Source organism: Glossina fuscipes, unplaced genomic scaffold, assembly GCF_014805625.2.
Source record: "Glossina fuscipes isolate IAEA_lab_2018 unplaced genomic scaffold, Yale_Gfus_2 28, whole genome shotgun sequence".
Taxonomy (NCBI): Eukaryota; Metazoa; Arthropoda; class Insecta; order Diptera; family Glossinidae; genus Glossina; species Glossina fuscipes.
The window spans coordinates 1,352,653-1,372,160 of NW_023998423.1; the positions used below are offsets into that span (position 1 = coordinate 1,352,653).

Consider the following 19,508-nt stretch of genomic DNA (forward strand, 5'->3'; position numbering starts at 1 on the left):
AATTACATAATCACTAAAATAAATAAATAATAACATTATATTCTAAATCTAACCTCAACTTTACTAAGAATCAAACAAAAAACTCGGTGTTCACATTGGGCCTTCTGTCCATATGCCGAAAAATTTTCGGTTGTTAATTTGTTAAATAATGGAAGAAGAAGAAGAAGAAGAAGATATTGAATAAAACTGTGAATAGTGACTTTCGACATGGCGGACGTGTAACACTCAAAAGACAGAGAAAATGAGAAAAAAAAACGTGGTCGACGTATAACACGCAAACATTAACCAGACATTGGTTTAAATAAAATTTAATTACGAAATGTAAAGAAATAATTATATAAACAAATAAAAAAAAAATATTTATACCAGAACTAAGCCCAACTTTACTAAGGCCCTAAAAAAACCTCCTGTTCACATTGGGCGTTTTTTACACGTTACAGCGAAGCCTGTTTTATTCACTTGCTGAATAACAGAAGAAGAAGAAGAATATTGCTATGCCGGTTAAGTTATCGTATTAAAAATATTTATTAAAACATCTTCGTTTCAACAAGACAAGACAGAAAAAACGGGAGGCAGAAAAACCTCCTTTTCGTCAAGAAATCTCTTGAAATCGAGCGACTCATTATATCTTCTCGACATTTACAAAAGTAAGTTTTAAAATTTTCATGTTTCAATCCTATCACTCTGTCCCCGAAATTTCCTAAAATAGATGATAGGCAGAAATGGACGAAGCAAGATATGTGTTGACGAGACACCCACCCGTTGTTTTGAAATCATATAAGAAAAGCCGAAAGGTGGGGAACTATGAAAGTCCGAATTGACTTTGTTTGCTTAATCGTAGTTCAGTGAAAAGAAAAGCACGACTTTATTGGTCGCAGGAGGAACCCAATGATAGTCGACGAATTGTTAGTTATTAACGAAACCATTGATCGCCAAACAAATATCGGAATTATGATGTACACATCCGGAACCGATTTTTTTGCTTACCGCAGCGGCTACGATATAACTTTGCCTCTCGTAAAGTAAGAGATGTGATTTCGGAAGACGAAAAAATCATTGCATAAGTCCCGACATAAACTAAAAAACCACAAAGAAAAATACCTTAAAAGATTAATAAAATTAATTTTTGAAATTTTTGTCTCCAACTCTGCGTAGCCTCGTTTATGAAAGAAGGGTGGAAAAATACGTTTTCAAGGCCCTGAACTTTCTTATCTACATTTAGATCGCTGCCACAAAAGATAAAAATCTTATCGCTTATCAGACATCAATTTAAGACGTAAAGTTATGGTGCCTATCAGTTGGTTAACAAAACACTTATGCCCATTTAACAGTCAAATGAACAATGGATTGCGGATGGAAGGGTAATGGACAAATATTATTCGAAGAGGTTGTTAACAATATATTTGCAAGTGGGAAGCGTGGACTGTCCAAAACTCCCTCTTTTTAGGTAGGGCGCTCGGTTGCAACTGCAACTACACACTGAGCAAAAGCGCTTCGCACTCTACGGGCTAACCACAGCCACCGTGAAGCTCCCTCAAAGCACTGTTCCCACTGCCAAGCCGAAGCAGAAAGATTGCTTCGAATAACATGAGCAACTTCAGACAGATTCCAACCGATCGCTTGTCACGCTTACATTTCAAGAAGTATTTTGTAATCCTGATGCAGTCACTAGCTGCTAAAATGTGCAAGCTTTTCAACGTATTTCTATAAATGTTTTTCTCAACAAAATTATAAAAATTATTTAAAACAAATTCTTTGAGCAATGTATTCTAAAAATGAAAAATACTTTTTTTTAATTTTTAAATTTCGCAAATATGATTGAAAAACCTTTTAAATTTTAATCGAACATTTTTAAACACTAATAGTTGGTTGTTATCGTTATAGCTATAGTTAATGATACTATTATGACAAGTTGACAAGCAAAAATTTGCATCAAGGACAATAAATATTTACGATAATGGTGCTTTTTGGGAAGGTTACTGAGTTGTTTGGCCACGTTTTATGACTCTCTTCGACTGGTGAAGTGATTTAGGTTTATTTTCTCCCTTTAAATGCATTTGTGTTATGGCGCGAATGTCGCCAGCTTGTCCCAATAGTTAAGATAATAAAACCCCTACTATTTCGTATGTGGTGAGCCAAAAACTTTGGAAATTGTGAAAAGAGTCCTTGACAATAAATAGACAAACTTATCTTATATACAATATTATATAAAAAAAAAATAAATAAAAAAAGGATCTGTGGAGAAAAAATAAGCTGAAGAATGTCAAGTTTTACAAATAAAGTTAAAAATTGAACGACCCGGCAGGTTCGTATTTATATATTACGTGTGGACTGACGGAATTTTTTGAAAAGATTTTATTTCAAAAAGAGATTTGGGCCAAAAGTTCCAAACTACGTACTTGTATGTAAGTCTTAGTTCAAGAATGTGTTCGCACATTCCGTGCAATCAGAATTTTTGTTTTATTTCATTAATTTAAGCGTCGTTAGCGTCGTTACGCGTACTCAAACATGGTTTAATGCCCGAAATGGGTTAAACAATTCATACTGTGATCTAAGTTCTATGCTTCGAAAGCTTTTGGATGGACGGACAGGAGGATCGAAGTTAATTTCAGTTAACAGGGCTAGAATCTATAACACTATTTATCAACTTGACTAGAAAGCTGGTGCTTAACATGCACGTATGTTTCTTCAGGGAAGGCAAAAACCAGTAACAGTAATCTGTTTTCTTGGGGTGGTTGTGGCAAAAACATTCCCATTTTCCTTTGATCACTGAATTATTCTCATAGTTTAATGATCACATTTGGCTAAACAAGTAAGACGAACAACAACAACAACAAGTTGGATATGAGTAGCGGAATAGACAACAATTGCGCCTACCAAGTTTACCTTAACGGGTTCAATTCCCAGTGCGGCATTGTTTACTTCAGTCGTAGGCATAGTCCGCGCTCAGTTGGTGAAGGCATAGTAGGGTTCGATTGGGCACGCAGCCTCTAGGATGCGGCCACCATCCACCTCTTTATTTCTTTCTTTCATTCTCTTTTCCTACCTCTTTTTGACCGACGCCGCAGTACGCGAATAGGGGACATCCTCTGACCGATTGGTCATATCAAAGGAGAAAGAAAATGATCAACCTGGAAAACACCACAATCACCTCAAACCACCTCTTACTCTTAAGTGTTACAATCGTGACTTGCAGCAATAGATGAATAGGCAAACAAACGAATTTGATTCAACCGATCCGGAATCTTATATGGTTTAACATGTCTTTATGTATACCCGGACGGAGAGACATGGCTAAATAGAATTATGATGCATTATTAAGAATGCAAGGAGAAATTGCAAAAAACGAGCGACAGTGGATGATGGGCCAGTTTTTTCCTGCCACATTGTTTAAAAAAATGAACATACGAATTCAGTAGAGATCTTGGCACTGTGGCCAATTGTTTATAGGACTGTTTGTCAAAAAAGACAAGTACCACGCTACTCTGTCGCTCAAGGAATGATATTATGAACAATCAAGTCCGGTAGATTGGTTTTCTTTTCTTTTAAGTTGACATAACGGCTTTTTACACATCCAACCATTTGTTCCGGTGAAGAGACCGATTGAGATTTTTAATGCCCGCCACCGAATTGAACGTACAAGAGGCCACTTATCGAAATGTCATGTAATGAAACACAAAATTGTTTTCTTTAGGGAATGGGTCTAAGCCCGCTCCTACTATGACTCTTTATTACTAAAAACGACCCGAGATAATTTTCAAGTTTTTTCCTTAACATACGCATTGCGATACCGCATCTACACATCAGATGCGCTGCGAGCGTAATTACTTTACGGTTTTTTGAAATTTAATTTTAATTTTTTAAATTTATTATTATTGATTCATTATAATTACTTAATTTATTGCTTTCAATAGAATTCAATCAACTGGTTCAACACACATTTATTGCATTTTTTATTTCGTTCATTCTCGTTTCACACCTTAATAATTACACAGCAAAGCAGGGAACGATTGTTTGTCTTGCACATAATCACACCACATAATTAACAACAAAATGAATAATAATTTGGAGTTTGTGTAATGCATACACATTCGAAATGTATGCATAAAAGCATATATGAATATATGCTCAATGAATGAAATGCACACGATTTTTTTTCCTGTTTCTTGTACTCAAGAACGGCAGCAAACAAGCGAACAATTCGATTTACAATTCTACATTTAAAACGCACACGTTTACATGTATAGAAGTGCACTTTACTACAAGTAAACCGTAAATGATATTTTAAAATTTCTATGAAATTAACGTTAGAGCGGCAAGTGCCTACTGAACTCTTCGAACAGTTTGGTTTGGTTGGCGTATGAAAAACATTTCATGTTCAGTTTAATTAAAGCTTTTTTTTATCTTATTCTTCGTAATACTATAGAAAAAATAATAACAATAACGCATATACCTTTGCACCCTAATAAAGCAGACCTAAAAACGTATGGAAATAACTGTTTCGTTGTTGCTGTTTTTGTTGTTGTCTGTTTATTATTTCATGTGACAACAATTAATGTCTACGAATGAGGGGCAGGGGTGAAGAGAAGGTATGCCTTCAAGTAAAAAGACCTTAAACTTCATCTATGTCTAGATAACAACAACGATACACAACGATACACAACGATATACGATACCCTTCTTTCACGCATATAATAAAGCTTTAATTGCGAAAATTTATGAATGAATTTTTCTAATCTCTTTTGCTGTAGTTATTCCTTCCGTACAAAGGTAGACACGATAGAGAGTAAGAAAAGCATACAAATCGGAAAGCTTAAAGCTTTAAAGGCATTAGCAAATGCTGTTGCCAACACGAAAATATTTCTATAAAATATGACGATATTAAGAGAGCAGGTATCGAATGAGAGGAATTCCTTATAAGAGATACTCTTCGAGCTTTTTTCCTGGAATATTGGAAAGTTGAAGTAAAGGAGAAATTAGGAAAATGAAAATTTATTTACATTTGTTTAGCAACTGGTTAAATAAACGTATACAAAACTCCATTTATAATAAATTTTTCCTTTCTATTTTTTTAAAGACAGAAAATTTGGCAAAAATATATTATATATATTATAATATTGCTGAAGATTATTTCCAAGTGAATTTCGACGCTTCTACTTGCGTGTCCATCCGTCCATTGGGACTTGTGGCTCTGAAATTTGCATCAAGTATGATTGTTATTTCTACGTTAAATCAAAGCTTAAAGACGCCCCTTCTTAACCATTGCAAAGCTTACTACTAAACGCGCCGAAACGTCCCGCTGTTAGAAGCCATTTAGGCTTTTAGAGAGTCCTTATGCCAACAAGTGCAAAGCTTCTACCTAAGCCTGCATCTGCCGGACCGACTGGGACGTTTTAAGTTCTTCAGGATTCACTATCTCAACAAGTTCACTGCACGTGCCAGACCTTAGGGAGCCCGAACACACTTCACAAAAACATGTCAACAATTGTAAAACTTGTTATTAAATGTGTGAAGGCGGCAGATTGATTAAGGCCACTTTAGTCACGAAGACCCACTAATTCAAAAATTGCTATGTTCTCAAGTGCCAGGTCGAGTCACCTAGGCTGTTCAAAGGTTTACTGCTTCAACAACTGCAAATCTTCTACTCCACGCGTAAACATATCAGATTGATGAAACTGATTTCAGTCTCGAATACCCTCCATCTTACTAATCGCAAAGATTTTGCCAGAATTGAAAATGTGGGGCCGATTGCAGCCAGCTAGAGTTTTCAGGAAACGTCATCGCAACAATCGCAAAGCTTGTCGTTAAATGTTAGTGTCAGCCTGATCGTGACAATTTCAAGTTTGCAACTCCACGCAATTTCCCCGTTAACATAAAGCGCTTTTAACTCATATAAACAACAAACTAAAAAACTAAACGATGCGCTGACAGGTAAAATTACAAGTCTCTATATACCGGGATATACCGCAGTATAGTATTAATACTAAAAGTTGTCTGTAAGGATTAAGTGATTGCTTCATTTGTTATACCTTAAGAGTCTATTACCTCTGCCATTTGGCATAATAAATAATTGCCGCTTGATTTATAGAATACAGAGACACACATGCATAGAGTGCTTTTGATCAGTTAAGAACAGAGCACAAAATATAAATTTCATTCCGTTGAAATAAAGTGAATTTTACGAAGCCTTCCCATTTATATCTGACTATAAACGAAAGAAATAAAATCGGCCCAAATGTTGGTCTGAGAACTGCGCTTGGGTGTCGTGATCAACTTGCAGACATTGTGGTAGAATTCTCAAGGATGAATGACAGTGTAAACCGCTTTGGGCTGATCATCTTCTACAACCACAGCCTAAAAGATAAGAAGTGCCACTAACAGGTTGACTTACGTCGATTTCAAGTCACTGAGCCGCGAACCACACTTTAATTACAGCAACAACTATAGTGAGTAGGAGGACTCCGACTCCGACTCCGACTTCGGCTATAGCCTACTGCCCCTTCCCTCCCTTTCTTTCTCCCTCATAGATGCGACTATTATTTTTGTAAAAATCAGCGAATTTCTTACCTGGACTGTTATTAAAAATTCGTCAAGTTTTCATCATGTCTTCTAATTCAGAGGACTGTAAACTTTTTTTGCAAACGCAACACAAACCAGAAGGTTCACAGGGTACGCGTAGTTACGATCAACATGAAATTTTAAATTCAAGGAGCAGCCGTTTTTTGCACACTTAACCGCGTTTGTCCACTATGGAAAAATCACTAGGAAATCTCTTGCTGTTCAAAGATATACGCAGGGCCTTGGTGAGATACGATTTTTTTCCAATTCGATCGTTCGGAAAGTCGTTTCGTATTTTTTTTCGAACAGACTTGCTTGATTTATAAACATTCTACAGGCTTTTGATGCACAAATATTTAATATATACAATTTTATCATCTTGTTCTTGCTTACAAGTCGAACTTTAAAATTTATATTCAATTAACATGAAGATATTGATCTTTATGAGTGCTTTTCAATATTTCTCTTTTCTAATTAAAAATTTATAAAATTTAAGGCCCACTTTGTCATGAGAGTCTTTTGCTACCGCACATGTGTTGATTTATATATGTACATGCATAATTATATATGTATATGTATAAATAGAGACAATCCAAAATTGTGTTACAACACATCATTCATATATCTATCTGTCGTTGTATGTAAGGAAGCATGTGTAACATGATGTTCGCTTTTATGCACACTTTTTCTTTACTTTTTTTTTGATTTGTCAAATGAAATATAGGAAGAGAAATTAAAAATAACATCTCCTACATAAGCTCTTATCGTTATAAAAATATTTGTGATTGACACAATCTTGAAAAAATAATTCTTTGAAATTTTAATTTTAGTTTAAAAATTGAATTTAAATTTAAAAGCAACGGTCACCTAAATTTATTTATCAAATAACAAATAAGACAGTTATATATGGCGCTGACCGGATCTTGTGCATCCTTCATTGTCATCTTGAAAATAGCACGAAGAAAATGAAGTTTGGATCCTCTATAACGTTATGAAGATTTTCATCATCATGGTCGCTCAGAGAATACACATTTATTTTGTGGTTTACCGCGTAGAGAACATGCAAATTCTCAGTGATGGGGTCCCTTACTGACAAGCGAAAAAATAATTTTGTTCTGTTGCACTTTTCATGTAATAAGCAAAAAATTCAATCTTTTTTTTCTTTAGAACATACATACATTTTCATTGTACGTTAGAGTACATGCACCGTCTGATTTCTTCCGCGTCCTATATTAAACTGCGTGCAAGACTTCGCTGTTAAGTTTGAAAGCGATATCACAAATTTTGCCGATAGCAGGAATGTTTACGGAATGCAAGCAGACAGGCGAGCAAACGTAAATACTTCGGAGCCTAACACTGACCAAGATATTGACAAATGAATGTACCTACTTCCTTCATCGGTGGATATAAATGTCTATCAGAAATTTGAAGGAAACAAACAACATCTCATACAAAACAAATATTCAATACTCATAACATCAATTCAAGTTTTTTATAAGAAATTTGGATTAAAAATTCCACGTATTCGGCTCAAAACTTTCGCTTTATACTTAATTGAAAACTCTACGGAAAGACAAGTTATCTCAAAGACGAGACAAGAAGCAGAGATATGTATACACAGAGACATTGAGAGATAGAAAAGTGAGAAAACAAAGGGGAATGATTAACTTGAACGATCAAACATAGTTAAAGCCTGAATTTAAATTTTTACATCAACTGAAGCCAAGTTACCGAAAACTAGGATTACTTCCGCAATTGTGGACAAATTCTCACTATAAAGCACATACTCTGTGACTGCCGTAACTTTTTCTTGGCTGCAAGTATTGCATTTGAAGCGACATTCTACAATCAGCTACAGAAGAGAATGTCAATACAATATTTTACTTTATTAAAATTACTAAGCTCAATATCTAATATACCTTTATAAATTAGAGCCGATAGCCTGTGTTGCTAGTGGTCAATTTTTTTTTTTTTTTGCTCTAAGAATTTATTTCATTAGTCTAAAATTATAATAATAATTATAATAATAACAATACTTTTCACCGAACAAACACAACTGGAAAAGACTCAGTCACTTTACTTCTTTTAACAATAGTTGTTCTTAATTGACTGCAAGTGTATGTAACGTTATGTAAACAAGCCGTAGATTTTGCGTAGTTGAAAGGCTTTTGGTCATATACTTCAGGAAGGATACTAAATGAGGATAGACGAACCGCTAAGCTAAGAAAGCAATCTGAATACGACAAACTACGCTGAACCTTTCAAAGTAAACGAAATGTTTTCTAGTGTTGCCATCAAAAAATTGTTGCTTCAGCTGTAAAGATTCACCCTTGCCTGATGATCTCTGAAATTATTGCTTCATCAAATAACAGTGTTTTCTTTCTTCCTTTTTTTTTTGTCTCTCAAAGATAATAAAATCTCTTAGTAACATACGGGGTTTAACAATGATCATGAAGACATGTCTAACAAGCAATATATTGAGAAAATCAAAGAAACCAACAAAAGTGCAAATTCCTCAAAGAACAACCAAAAGCTTAATTGACCTTAAGGGAGATGAAATTCCCCAGACTTTCATAGACCACGTTTTCCTGGCCTCATCAAGCACGAAGTAACTCCTTTGTACAATAACAATTCACTCCTGTGATAAATGTGAATTGTATGTCCGAATAAACCCATGACTTTTTCCGGTTGCAATTCTCAAAATAAATCCATTTATCATTCCGGGTAACAGTGTGATGCAAAAGCGACTTTCTTTGGTATTTTTTTAAGGAAAGAATAACGCTGTCGGTAAATGCTGTTGTAAAGTATGCTATTGTATTAAACTTGTGTTATTGTGATTACGCTGGCAGCTAGTAGTTTACATCTACAAGCGAATTGCGGTTTAAAATTTACATCAAGTAAGTATTTGTGCGAATTTTGGATAAATCCTATGGACTTTAAAAAACCTCTTCCACATAACTAAGCCGAGTACAGAGCATTAGCTAGTTGAAATATACCGATGAGTTAGCAACATATTTTAAACTTAAAAGGAACTGCTAGACTAGCACAAATGCACAGCTGAGTATAGTTCATCAAATAGTTAAACTGTAAAATCGCATTAAGCTAAGCAGACAATAGTAAATTCCAGGCTGAAGAACATCGATGATTCGAGGAAAACCAAAGAAAGGTCTATAATCCAAAGCAAGGCTGTCTGAATTTATGGTAAACTAATAAGAGTAACTGTTAGGTTGTAGGCAGAAAACTGCTATGTCTAATGTAGCAAAAGAAATGTCTCACATACATCTATAACGCTTGCTATAATTCACTGATGGAAGTTCGAGTAAATTAGTTTACCATCCATTAGAATAACAATACCAAAAAAGTATTAAGTATTTTAAATAAATCTGCATACACATAACATACAAATACCCTTTCTCTATTGCTGCCTAGCTATCTCCTTCGTTTAATTTTGCTTAAGATTTTTGGGTTCTTTTGTGTTATCAGAATAATTTATTTTCTTATTAATATTTTCTTAAGTGGACACTCGAAACCCTTTTTAATGTTTCATTTAATTTAATTAAAACTAACATATTATTTATACTAATATTTTTTTACTGCAACTCACCATTTTGCCCTAGTTTCAAATTTGTATATATTTAAATGTTTCCGTTCCGCATACACATATATCCGTTCCAAATATATATATATATATATATATGTATGTATTGGTATTATAATCCCATACGTATTTGCAAACAATGGCATTTAATAATTGCAATTTTGTATGTGAGTTTTGTTATTGTGTTGGTTGTTCGTTGTAGTTGCAAAGAATAGAAAATTCACAATTAGCATAATTCATAAATTCGTTGAAAGAGAAAAGAATATTTATTCACAACATATAATATTTGGGAAAAAAGTAAATTAGGTTAAATGGAAAAACGGAAAAACGGAAGCACAGTAAGCACAGAAAATGAGCAACGCTTTAACTTACCATGAGCATGAACAGCAACAACACCAGCAAAAACAACAAGGTTTCTGCGATTGTTGACGCTGTTGTAACGGCGTCGACACATCGGGAAGACCACCGCCCGTATTGCCCGCAACGGCTTGTAAAGCCGTCGTTGTTGTCATACCACCCGTTGGGTTTAACATGCTACCGATGTGAATTCCACCTGAATTTGTACCATTCCCACCCCCATCAGTACCTGTATTCTGCGAAGCTGAACTCATGCCGCGTAACCGACATCCTGATGGCAGTTCTGATACAGTGCAAGACATTCTCTAAAATAAATAGAGAGAAAAACAAGCACAGATAAGTAAACAAGCTCATATATTTATGTATACATATGCAGGTATATATATATATATATATATATATATACAAACAACATATGAAATATGAAAATTTTTTCTTGTTTCTCTCAATTATAATTAAGACATTCAATTAAATTGATGGATGGATGGTGTGAGGTGTTTGTCAAAATCGCAACTTACCTCAAGTTAGTTAAAGTCTTTTAGTGTTTAATTAAATTTTCGTTCTTTTTTTCCTCCTTTTTGCTATTGCTTTAGTCTTTGGTTATAAAATTGAAGCAGTTTATTTATTACACTTATTGTTATTAAATTATTTAATAATATTTTAAGAACATTTCCGTTTTATGTTCTAGCGCAGTTTGTTAACTGGCCGTTGAAGTATAAATGCAAGCATCTGTAAAGAAAAAAAAGAGAAAATTATATGCCTGGGATATCCGCTGAGCTCAGACCAAGATATAAAATAAAAAGTAAAGTAAGGATTTTTTTATTCAACATTTAGATGATTCTAAAAAATATAAACTCGCCCGTTAGCTCGCAATTTATTGTCTCATAAAGTGAAACAAGCACCAATTCTTGATCTTTTATAGACTTAAGTTGATCGCTTAAACTGTGGCGATCAGCATACCTCGTACAACTGGAAAATAAAAGAAGCTTTTCAAGTTACAAAAAACCTTTGATTAAGCTGGAAAAGGAGAGATTATTAAAGGGAGACTATATGAGGACAGTGAATACAATAGATAATAGGATAATTGTGATGGTGTTCTGCACATATTTTTCCAACTCCAATCTACTTGCTTACGTACAGCCCACCTATCCATTTGCTCAAAAGCTACTTCGCTTATGCAGCTGTGGCTACTTGTGCACCTGGTTCTATCTGTCTACCTTCGTAGATGAAATAGCTGATCGCTTTTGTTCTCTTAGAAAATTTTATTTTTTTTATGCTTACCATATATAAAACGAGCTTCCTTCTCTCTTCCCCTCTCTTCTTTTACAAATTCGGTTTTTAAATTTTGCGTCAGTCAAAAATATTAATTCACGTATACTCTGTAAAGGTTATTACAAATGGAAGATCGTGTAATATCCTCTTCCCCACCACCTTTCTATAATACACATAATTATTTCACACATCATTATAACAATCAGCGGAGTAGGAGACAATCACTGTGTTATAGACGTATTTCGTGGCTCAGTATATAAGAGCCTTTCAGCTATGTCAACGTAATGATAATCGTGGTGTTTTTGTCGCACTCTAGATAGGATTCATATAAAGGACTCAGCAAGATCGATCTAAAATTCATACAGAGTTTATTACTGTATCGTAACTTCACTTTCACCAAACGTACAATTTCTTTAAATCACTGTAGTCGGGCACGGCCCACCATTAAATACCATACACAACTTCGGTAAACACAGTTATTCATTTAACGAATGTTCAAAAGAGGGTGTTTAACACGGAACGGAAAAAAACTAGTTCGATTCGAATCAAGTTCAAAAGCATTCGACTTTAAACCAAAATGGGGCTGTGTACCCAATTTCATTAAAATATTTCAAAAATTACGGCCTGGAGATTGAACACAAGAAATAAGACGGACAGACAGACAGACAAGCTTAGGCTGATTCAAAAAGTGGTTCTGAATGAAATATTTTTTTAGCAAATTAAGCTGTTCTCTGTTTAGTTCTGATTTTGATTCGATGGGTTTATTCTTATCATCCATAAATTTTCTTTTTTCTTCTGCGCTGCTTTTGTAAAGAACCATGTTTTTGTCTGCTCTTACTATGAGTGCTTTTATCTATGAAGCAAAATTCGGCATCATTTGCACAGATGTACAAAATCGCGGCAATGTTATGTAGAATGAATACAATGCTATACAGCATTACATTTGCGCTACGAATTCTTTATCAGCAGAGCTAGCATACAAAATAACTCAATTCCTCTAACAGCAGACTTCACTATCTTTATTAATTAATTCATTAGAGGACTGATTGAAGTTTGAATTGTAACGAGATCAAGCCATAATATTAGAAAGAATTGCAACTTGCAACTGCCTCCTATGAACCTAATAACAAAAATCTTGTGGTAAGTGTATCTTATTTTTCGAATGGAATGAGAAACAAGATTAAACGTCACCAGCATAGCTAAGTTTATTTGGAGTCGGGATGAAATAGTCGCATCATCTATGTATGAATAGCGGTTTATAGATAAAACAGTAAGAGATCATCGCAACGCCTTCTCTAATTAACGTTGAGGAAAATGCCGAACATGGGGGAATGAACTAAAAAATTTTTTTTTAATTGGACTTTGAGAGAGTATCGCAGAATGTAGTTAGTGTTTAATTTGAAGTAATTTTTCGACACGTTTATCCATAGAGGCGAAAAAATCATCCGAAAAATCTGATTTTAAATACCGTTCATACTCATTACCACAATAGTCCAAGGCAGCTGTAAATTTTTATATGTAGAATATACTCCATTTAGCACATGTTTGGCCAGCTAAAAACAATGTAATCTCTAGTTTCTTCTTCCTTTCTGCAGGTAATCCCTATCCAACTTGCATACTTATGCTTCACAGTAAACTACTTAATCGTTATACTTTAAACAACGTATAGTAGAGGGGCACACTACGTTTATGGGAATGTGTACAACACTTAGACGAACTTACACAGAACTACCTTATATTATATGGGCCGATTTAACCTCACTTTCTCAATCGATTTAAACTTGGCTGTCTATCTGTTGTCTTGTTTTTTGTTTTCTTGTGTTTAACTTATAGGCCAGAAGTTTTGAGATATGGTTCGGATCGGAGTATTTTTTTGATCACCTACCATGTAAAGCCCTATTTTGAAAAACAGTTATATGAATAAGTGTAGGATAGGGTATTTTAATTTATTTAGCATCGTGGTGCTCTGCAACGCACTTATTTGTTTTAATTTATAAAACATTTTTTAAGAAATAATTCATTAACTATCTTCGAAAAGCTTTTCAGCCTTAATATACGATTATATAATGTGCACTGTAAAATTCAAAAAACTTCAATTACTACTTTGCAAAGTATAAGAGGAAAACTTTCTTCTCTAAATATAAAAATTCAAATTTTTACTGCATACTTTTAGAGAATAATATAAACAAATTTCTGCTGCTTACTTTTAGACACAAACTTTCAAAGTTCTTTGCTCAAACGAGTGCATAATCTTTTATAAGACAAAAATAAAAAATACGTTTACCTAATGTTACAATTCAGGAAACATTTTCTTGGATCGTATAAGCAATTTTAGAAATTGATTATCCGTTCTCTTAGACAAACATAAGAAAATCAAGTACATTTCCGTTAACTGGAAACTTATTAACTGCCAGATTAACGTTAAATACGTTTTTCTCAAAGAGTATCGTAAGTGCCTCACGCTTATGAACACTTCACCCAATTTTCTACGTGAATCGTGACAATTTTTTAAGGAATAAAAGAATGAGAAATGAAATCTTATTAAAACGAATGTTCAATTTTTTATTCGGCCCATAGAGTGGGGACCAGATTATGCAATCTTATTCTCTGATAGTAGGCAAAAAAAACAAGACATACACTCAGATATACGCCAAGTCCGGTTTCTGGAAAAAAAATCTTATAATTATAGAAAAACAAATAAAAACACTATAGCGGTTCACGGTCCATTATTAAATACCGTACGCCACTCTAGATATATTCATTTAACTATTTTTCAAATTAAAGTATTAAATGGGAAGCGTCCGAAAAAAGCGCCCCAAACCGAACCATCTGCAATAATCGTTCGTTCTTGGCCCAAAACACGTCAGTGCACCAAATTTCATTAAAATCTCTAAATAATTGAAGCCTGTAGGTTAGACAGAAGAAAAAAAAGGTGGACACTTTCTGTAAATAATGATAAGAGATGCTTCTATTTCTTCTGTGTGTTGCACACAACCGCACAAGATTAGTATATCTTTGTATCACAAGTGGCGTAATGAGCAAATGTAAAAATAAAACGATTTGCTTGATTTGTGCGTGCTAGCATGAGTTCGCTAAAAGTGCTCCCCAACGTAGAGCTTAAATTCCCTTAACAAGAAGAAGTCGCAGTTCCCCAAGTTCTCGAAGACAACATAGTATCCTCTGTTAGAAAAATCGATAAATAATTGTTTTTACCCCTCAGCGTATTTTTGAGTCATTTTAGAATCATGTACGATCACGATCGGTCGAAGTTAAAAGAAATCTTCAAGCACTCATCTTCAGTAACCGCTAAGACGTGGAGCATCATCGAATTCAATATCTGTCCAAACAAATTTCATGAACATTTTTGCCCTTACAAAAAAAGGAGGAATGTATGGAAATTAAACATTTTTATCTTAAATGTTTGAAGAAAAATTATTTTTAAAGAAGACAGAATGTTGAAAATTACTTTCCCCATATGATCTTATCTGTCTAAAAGTGTGTTAATTCTAAAATAAGTGTGGTGGGCCCCATGGTGTGCGAGACTCGTCTCGTATTAGCAGTGTAATCAATCGAGTGTCAAATAATAAAACTGGGAGAGTAAATGAAGGTAGCAGATGGTTCGTTGTCCATAAGCTACAGCAAACGCCTACACATTATTATAGAATATAAAAATTAATAAGTCTCCGGTTTGATACATAACTGGCAGCACTGTTGACAGTCTCTTAAGATTTCTAGGTAGTACTAACCTTCAAAGATTATGTGTCAAAACTTCATGACATTTCGATCATTAATTTACAAGCTGAAGTTGTTTTAGTGACAGTGTTTGGACGGTGTCCGCCGGTTTTTTTCAGGTAACTTATTTCGAAACAGCGATTTGCAACACTAATCCGGTCGGGCCAAGGCAGAGAGGAGAGGAAGATGGAACATCCTCTTCCCCTTCCTTGCTGACCCGTCACGCCCTTAAAATATCTCTCCGTCGAAAATAAAATTCGTCGCCATCCATCACGGGGGATCGCACGCTATAGATGGCAAAAGGAGACCGTCCATTTCGTCCGATGACCACTGACGATAGGTCATTTCAGTTAAGTATAGGCATTTAAATATTAATTTATGGCCGCTAGAGCAGCTGCGCCCTTTCTTTATTATTCGAACTATGTATTTTAGTTAGTGACATAAGTTAATTAAAAAATGAATACTGAATTGTAGCGTCAAGAGATATTAGGTATTTATTCAGATGAGGCGCTGATGCTCACCCCGTGAGCGGAATTTGTTTAAAAACTAATTTTTCCTATTGCGAAAAATTGCATTTTTCACAAATATTGTATAGAAAAACTCACCTTCTATTTCACTCAAAGCACGCCAACCACCGCTCTGAGCAGTCAACATGTTATTATAACTTCAGTTTCCAGTCTTACAAACCGATTTGATGCATCTTGTTATGTTTTCTGGAACAAGTGTCAATTTGAGGGACCAAATCTTCGGTCTCCGCAGAGCTATATTTAAAATTAGGAAACTGCCTAAAAATTTGTTTTGCCAAGAGACCAGAATCACCATAACATCTTTCAAGCCAAGGCTGATTGGGAAACTATCTGTTTTCATCAAAAACGAAGTCTTTTTAACGATATTCAGAATTTCCCTTTTCGCTGAAAATAAAAAAAGTAGTCTCTCTAACTGTAACTTGCGAACTAGTTGTCAGAATCGCATACAATTTTGACATTTGAAGTCATTTGAAGGCTACTAGTATCCAGGAATCATATGCGTCTGTCAGCAGTGACGCCAGATAGATCGTCAGAGCGAAGACTTAAGGATGGAGTGTTAGACACGGGCATGATAAGTAAATGTAACCATTTAGTGTTTAATCCTTCAAGCTCCTATACTTGGAACGCTTGCTTTGAAGGAAAATTCATAAGGCATTCCAAGTATCAAAGCCAGATAACCAATCTGTTATATAACATAATATTGAGTAGCAAGAATTTATTAGTTTCTATAAATAATATTTTGTGTCTTTATGCACCTCCTTCCTCAAGGTTTTAGGCTATTATTTTTTGGATCCACGGTGCTGAGATTCAAGTACTTCTTCATAAAGATCTCTGAAAATCATATTTTTACATACTTAAAATTTCTATATAAAAAATAAGGTTCCTTTGTTCGTAGCAACCGAACTGAAGTGAATTACCGTGAATAGTGAGTGACCATTAAAAATGTAATCGATAGTGAAACTTAAAGTAAACACCTGTAAATATCGTCATGAAGTTCTTGAAGTAATTCAATAATATTGCAAAAGTACTTGGGTGTGTAACAAGTTGATGATGAGATTCAGCCATTATTACCCATAACAATAGCAACAGCAAAAAGAATGTTTTTAGAGGATTGTTTTTAAGAACTTTATACAACAACAATTTAATAAACAAAACACATAGACTAGTAGAGTAGTGAGGCAGACGTAAACACCTTTTCTAAAAGAATTTTCATTAAAAGAAAAGAAAACTCAGATCAAAAGGAAGAGAAGCGTAAGGGGGTAAAAAAATGTTTCAAAAAGAAAAAAAAAAAAAAGGAAAAACCTTTAAAGTCTTTTTTGAGCAACTGCTACTCGTATCTAGAACAGTCACTATCAGTTTATAGGCAATATCGCCAAGTGACTATAGATTTATTTTAATATATTGCTTGTACTTATACCTCAAAGCAAAATTATCATACTTGGTTGTCGATTGAGTGATGATGATGAGACAGTGTATTGGTGATTGGTGGTGGGCTGATGCTTTGATAGGCCATGCAACTATATAATGGAAGATCCGTTTTCTTCACTTCCCTGCTGCATACATATAAACACGCCTGAACTCTCATCTATAACCCTAACATGATACCAACGAAGCGTGAGAATGACATGACAATGTTTGATATACACTGCCCTTTGTACTTGTGCCTTCTACACTTACTTCAATGCAGTATTATGAGCGTAGGAGAAGACTTTTAGTATTTTAGTACTACGCCGTTGGCATGCGGTTGCCAAGCTTTCATCGTGCCGTACCAGAAAATTTACACAAAATTAAATAACGGCGAAAAGGACAAAAGCTCGAAAAAAAGGAAACAGTAAAAACTAAGATAAGATGGAAGTAAAAGGGACAGACGAGCAGCTGTAACGACCTTTAGAATTCATTAGGACACAAAAAGTCCTATTTTTTTTTGTTGTTGTTAGTCTTTTAATACTTTTTATAGTTGACTATCTTCCTGGTGTTTGCCGCATGACCGATGAAAATAAAAAAAGAAATGTAAAGGAAAATACTTCAAATAAAATAAGCATTAGATCGGCAGTTTTTACTGGATTATGTTTGTATTTTATTCTGCGTTTTCTTGGTTCATGTTCCAATTATTTTTTAACACATTTACGTCTTCCACTGCATACTACTTTGGCGACAACTCTTGCTACCAGCAAATTCAATTGAATTCAAATTATAAGCTTATCATTCTATGTCATTTCCAAACACACAAACAAATACACACAAACATTATGAACCTTTTTTTTTGCGAACGGTAAGAACAAGAGAAATTACAATTAAATTCAATTATTTTTATGGCACGTAGTATAATAGTTGATCAGACAAGAAACGAAGAAAAAATATTTTAATAAATTTTTTTTTAAATATGCAAAAATGTGTTGACACAAATGTATTATGTGTTCTTCGACAAGAAAAGACGGGAAAGACTTTCATTTTCAAGCAAACCACAATTAATACTAAATTCCTGGTTCACCAAAGCCGATGTTATGTCCTCAAATCACTTGGAAAAGTATATGAACAAGCATTGGTGTAGTTTACTAAAGTATGTATCACAACAAAATTTGTGTATACAGTTGAGTGCATAAGGAATAAAACAAACAAAAAATAAGAAAAATGTGTATGTGTGCACGATAAGAGAAAACTACAAAAGATAAGATGCACATTATTGTACTTTTGGTAACTGAACATTAAACAAATTCTTATGTAAACTCAGCGGAATCCGATTGTTTGAAACCTTAATCCAAAGTTTGCGCAATTGTTTTTTATTTATTGTTATTGCTTCGATTGTTATTATTATTTTTATGCCCACTGATAGAGTTTACTCTTTGGTCATAGCTATAGTGAACGTTAAGTCGGCACAGCTGCAGCTTTTACCGAGTAGACATGCACTCACCAGACGGCGGCTATCTCTATCTCTTTTCTCACTTCTTTCTTGCTATCAGCCAGTTACATGAATAGGGGACATCTTTAAAAAAAGTTTGGTCATATTTAAAAACGGAAAAGTATTTATACATGTTTTTGATCAACTTGAAATTCTGAACCGATCCAACTATTCTTGCCGGTCTGTCTGAGTGCGTGTTGTTGACACTCTCGCATAACTGCCGAAATGGACTGCTGTTTTGAAAAAATTATTATGTCATTCGAAATTAAACAAGCTAAGTCTTGCCTTCAGTTGACATGTTAACTGGGCAATCGCACTTTAGTTAAGGTTTTAAAAGAAGTAGAGAAAGTATAATTTTATGAGCGAATATAACTTCTAAACTTGCTTTCAAAAGGAAAATCGATGTAATTTGCTTTCCCTAAGACTTGTTATTCTCTCTGCTCTTTAGTTATAAAATACTACAAATTGGATCTACCTCCCCTATAAAGACTTATTTTTTGTAAGAATGTTTGTAGGGCTTTAAAATGTACTACCTCATCGAAACTCTCTCTATATTCATGTAACA

At 34.3% G+C, this 19,508-nt stretch overlaps 1 protein-coding gene across 1 annotated transcript in view; it reads right to left on the bottom strand.

The window, feature by feature from the left end:
- The window catches only part of LOC119636377 (regulator of G-protein signaling 17), a 38,122-nt gene that overhangs the window by 12,813 nt on the left and 5,801 nt on the right, over positions 1–19,508 (bottom strand). Inside the window, exons 2-4 of the mRNA XM_038031690.1 lie at positions 11,032–11,242; positions 10,529–10,818; positions 10,163–10,171 (exon numbers count right to left, since the gene is read on the bottom strand). Coding sequence (XP_037887618.1) covers positions 10,163–10,171; positions 10,529–10,815 — 296 coding nt within the window. The 5' untranslated portion in view covers positions 10,816–10,818; positions 11,032–11,242. The remainder of the gene's footprint in view (positions 1–10,162; positions 10,172–10,528; positions 10,819–11,031; positions 11,243–19,508) is intronic.